Genomic DNA, 4,776 nt, shown 5'->3' with positions numbered 1-4,776 from the left:
TAATGTAGTCACACAATTAATATATTACAAGTTGACAAAGTTATCTGCAGTAGCAGAAAAATCCGCTGAAATAGGGAAACACACGATACAGTATCAGCTTCCCTCTCATCTCTCTCTCCCTCCGCTGTGCGTGTATTCACAGGCTGCAGCACACACACACACACACACACACACACACACACACACACACACACGAGCGGAGAATGAGATGGAGCAGAAAAATTAAGGGCAAAAAATAAAAAACGGTTAATACAGGATTCAGCCAAATGCGCCATATTAACAGCTTTTAGTGGAGTATGGAAGCGAATCTGCTCCATAATTCAAATTAAAATGGATTAACAGAAATGCTTTTTCAATTTCAGAATATAGCTGCATTTTTCACTCATAAATACAATGAGTAATAAATCATCCAAATTGCATTTTCATTTTATTCTTCTGCTCATTGTGTAACTTTACGTTTTTATGTCACACACACACACGAACATAAAGAAACAATGGTCACATTTTTAAAATCTAACCACTTTTATTGTTAAAGAAGCAGAAGATGTGACACTCAGATACGATATATACAACTGTGTTGTTGAGGAGTGTGAAGCTGAGTGACATCAACCATCCCAGTGTTGATCTTAATCAGGTTGTAATAATTCAATTAATTAACATGTGGGTCTGATTTCTGGGTGTCATGGCTCCGCTCTGTGGGCCCCTCCATTAGGAACGTGATCAGGATCTCCATCCAGAGGCTCCATCTCTGTATCTGCGGGGGGTCTGACACCTGCAGCTCTGTGAGCCTTACAAACACGAACCAAACACAACACGCAGAGGAGAACTACAGCTAAGAGCAGCTGCAGCACATTGAAGATTATACTGACGATGAGTCCAGTTCCGATCTGCTCCTCGTCCGGTCCCGGTGTCGGCTGCAGAGACAGAGAGACACAAAAATGTGTTTGGTTAATAAAGTTATCATAGCAGCAGGTACATTCAAATACAATACAATCAGAGCACAAGGACACGAATAGAAACAATAAAATACTGTAAACAATATTAATCAATTATGTTATATTATTATTATATTATATATGTGTAACAATAAAATGCTTAAATAGAAGAGAAAGGGTTACATGAACATGAGTTGCGAGAAGATAAAGTATTTACAGTAACAACAACAACAACAACAATAATACAACATTTTACATGATGACGTGACGTACATTATATCATAAGCTGTATATGTATGTGTGTATGTGTGTAGGTGTGTGTATGTGCATAAGTTCAGTACATATGTAAATATATTTATATTTATATAACATGTGATTTATTGATTTCAGTAGATTTCTTCCTGTTCCTTTTTCGGGCATGTCGGTGATTGTTAACGGAACATACTTTGGAACATGATTTTCATTTCATTTGCGCATTTATCGAACTCATTTAACTTTTTGTTTGTCTGAGTAATAAAACTGGTTCAGTCTGCTCTCCTGCAGAAATGAAGGCCCAACATGTGTTATGACGTCACCAGCGGCGGGCCTCCAGCAGCAGAAAACGACGTCTCCACATTTACGCGCGTAATTACGCACAAGGAACAGATGACACAACTCCTGACTCGTCTCTTTTGGAGAGTTTATAAGTGAAGCGTTTAGTTTCTATGATTAAATGAGCCACGATATTTGTTGTTTCAGTGAATTACTGCGTTAATGGAAATGTTCGAAATAACTGACAGCAGCCTCAGAGCAGCTATAAAGACATGGCAGTCTATTTAGGAGCGCGTGGACAAATATGAATCAAGAATGAAGATAACGTGCAGTTGAGGATCAGGTTATCACGCGGATTGAGCAAGGCACTGAGGTGACTCACCTGCAGGGTACCAGTGGGAGCAGGGCGGCTCTTCTGGACGGTCACCTTCACAGCAGCAGGACTTCTTCCTCTGGTTTTCTCTCCGTTTCCATCCACGGTGTAACAAACGTAGTTCCCTCCGTCCTCCAGCTGAGCGTCCTTCACAGTCAGGGACAAGTCTCCAGTCTGGACCCAGTCAGGTGACACCGACAGTCTCCCCTTGGGCTGTCCGGAGGAGCGGTTCTGACCCAGAACCAGCTCCCCGTCCCTCTCCCACCGTGCGCTCCCCCCCTGCAGCCCCTCCGTGGAGGAATAGCAGGGGATCCTGGCTGTCTCCCCCTCAGACACTCTCACATCATAGGGGAAGACCACAGTCAGCTGGATGATTGTGATAAGATCACTTTTACAAGTGAACTCATAAAACGCATCATCGTTGAAGTTCACTCTGGTCAGGTTGACGCTGGAGGCTGAAACGTGATGAATCCGGTCCTTGTAGTCTTCAGCCGGCTTCCACACACCGCCGACACGGTTTGCGACTGACCGAGAGCTGGTGTCTGTCCTCCGGACCCGGACCAGCTGCATGTCACCGCCCGCACAGACCCCTTTTACCGTTAACTGCACAGAGTCCGCCAAGTTTACAGCCTCTCCAAAAACACGCACGACAGGGAAGAAGACAAAGAGGGTACAGACCGAGAGGAGCTGTGATCTGGACATGTTCAGGCTGCAGGAGTGACTGAAGGATGTCACCCTGCATGTGGGGAGGTGAAGAGGCGGGAGCGGAGGGCAGCATCACCATCAGCCCTGCAGCCGGCTTCATTAACATAGAGTTCCGCCAAAGAGCGTGTGCGTAATCTAAGGCATGTATGGAATGATCATCCGCCCCGTGCTGCCCTATGCTGAGCACTATTTGTACTGCATATATGTAGGAGAAATACATTTTTAAAAAATATATAAATGAAAAAAAATAGGGGAAAAAGGTAAAGATAGAAAAAAAAATATAAAATGACCCCCCCAAAAAATAAAAAAATAAGACCATGACAAAAGATAAAATTAAATAAAAACAAAAAAGAGAAAAAACAAAACGAGAAAAAATAAAGATATATATGTAATTAATCTGCATTCAAAAGTATAAAATCATCCTGCGTTTTCAGCGTGGCTGCCCTGTCAGAGCCAGAAATATTTCTAAAGAGGTTTGTTTTTCAGCTTTTGTGACGTTTTCCAAAAAGGCTTTTCAAACATTTCATTCAACAAGTAGGAGGATTTCCTCCAATCACAAACACATACTGAACAGATCATGACATCACAGCACCAGCAGCTCCATCTAACCCATAACCTCCTCCAGAGAGAAGATATAAAGCGTTTAAAACCAGTTAATCCTCTTAAATCCAGACTTAATCACCAGCTCTAAATTAATTTGTCAAGGAACCCTGCAGTAGTACCCTCTTCAGTGAGATTGCACCATCCCCATATTTATGAAGTTTTAAAGCCTTTCACACCTCCCTCTGCCTTTAATTGCTGCATATTAAGGATGTTTATGTTTGAGTTCATTTTTGTCAAGTACAGTTTAAATATATTTCTCAGTTTAATGTAGTAAAGACCTATGTGTTCTTTTTGAACTTCAAAATGTACTTTAAGGGAATTATTTTTAGCACGTTGAAAATACCCTGGTCCCTCGAAACCATCCTGTGGTTTCAAACTTTTAAGTGTTCAAACGCAGACAGAAATCTGCTGACTGGTCTGCACCTGTATCTCCACCACCATCCCCCTTGGCCTACGAGTTCATCAAAGGTCAGTGAAAAAGTTTCATATGAGTGGGATGGAATGTTTGTAACTTATGGGATGGAGAGGAGGTGAAAGAGGGGTGTGAGAGAAAATGATGACAAAAGCTCTCAATTCAATTCAATTCAATTCAATTTCAATTCAATTCAATTCAAAGAGCTTTATTGGCATGAGGTAACACCGTACATATTGCCAAAGCAAGCATTTAGAATTCAAAATAATAATAACAATAAAGGAGAACAAAAGCTCTCACTTCAAATACAGTTTGAAAGACAGGTGTGAAAACTTCAGAAACCTGGTATAATTCTGTAGAAAGTGAAATGAGTGATCATAGGCCAGTACTTGCAGACTGGACTTGCAGCGTCTCACAGGAAATCTATGGCGGTTTCATTCTCTCTTCACAGGTCCCTCGCTGGGTCGGGGCCTCGCTTGTGGCTTCAGGGTCCGGATGTTGTCCAACCGCCTTAAGGGTTTCTTTCACATTTCACTTTTCTTCCTTCTCTGTGATTTTGCCTGTTTTTATTCCTTTTACTTGTAAGAATTCCTTTAGATTTGTTTGTGTTTTCACATTTTGAGTTCTGCCTTCACCTTAGACTTGTCACACCGCGGTGAGGCTCGTCCTGTCTTGGGTTTTCTGTCTTGTGAATTTCATGTTTTATTTTGAAAAGTAACTCTCCTCTTGTGTCACCGGTCTGACGTCTCCCCTAATCCCTGATTGTTCTCACCTGTGCTCCCTTCACTGATGTGTATATAGTCTGTTTTCCCCTGTCTCGTTGCCATAGTATTTCGTCCTGCGTATACCTCAAGCCAGTGACCACAGCCATTGAGAGAGGCCAAGAATTCGTTTGTATTCTCGATTCCTTTGTTTTCTCCTCAAGAAGAGTGATATTTTGTTTGTAGTATTTTCAGCTCTGTTTGAAGCTAGGTTTTGTTTGTTGTTGGTTTTATTCCTCCTTTTGGAGTGTTTTCTGTCCTTTGTTATTTTCTTAGAAGTACAGTATAGTATAATATTTCGTAGCCCTCGCTTCCTCCCTTTTGGAGCGCGATTTGTTGTCAATATTTCATAGTAAGTCCTCGATAGAGTACACCAGTTTTCAGCCTATTATTTTCCCTCCTTTTGGAGTGTTTTCTGTTTCTGTTTTTGCTGAGTTTATTTTGCCTTGTCCCCTT

At 41.6% G+C, this 4,776-nt stretch overlaps 1 protein-coding gene across 1 annotated transcript; it reads right to left on the bottom strand.

Annotated features, from left to right (window-relative positions):
- Positions 1-680: 680 nt before the first annotated feature.
- LOC115589365 (uncharacterized) lies at positions 681-2,521 on the bottom strand. The gene is made up of 4 exons (XM_030430207.1): positions 1,935-2,521; positions 1,849-1,873; positions 1,713-1,728; positions 681-914 (listed from the first exon to the last, which is right to left on the bottom strand). Exons 1-4 carry the CDS (start codon positions 2,407-2,409, stop codon positions 681-683), a joined length of 750 nt encoding a protein of 249 aa, XP_030286067.1. The 5' UTR covers positions 2,410-2,521.
- Positions 2,522-4,776: the final 2,255 nt, after the last annotated feature.

Source organism: Sparus aurata, chromosome 10 (assembly GCF_900880675.1).
Source record: "Sparus aurata chromosome 10, fSpaAur1.1, whole genome shotgun sequence".
Lineage (NCBI taxonomy): Eukaryota > Metazoa > Chordata > Actinopteri > Spariformes > Sparidae > Sparus > Sparus aurata.
The sequence above is the reverse complement of the archived record's forward strand: the minus strand, read 5'-3'. Positions and strand labels throughout refer to the sequence as shown.

Excerpts from the sequence above, each read along its gene's own strand:
- LOC115589365 (XM_030430207.1), bottom strand. The coding sequence starts at position 2,409 with ATGCAGCTGGTCCGGGTCCGGAGGACAGACACCAGCTCTCGGTCAGTC. Across the intron at positions 1,874-1,934 it reads TTGTTACACCGTGGATGGAA|CCCTGCTCCCACTGGTACCC; the intron begins ACGGAGAGAAAA and ends CCAGAAGAGCCG.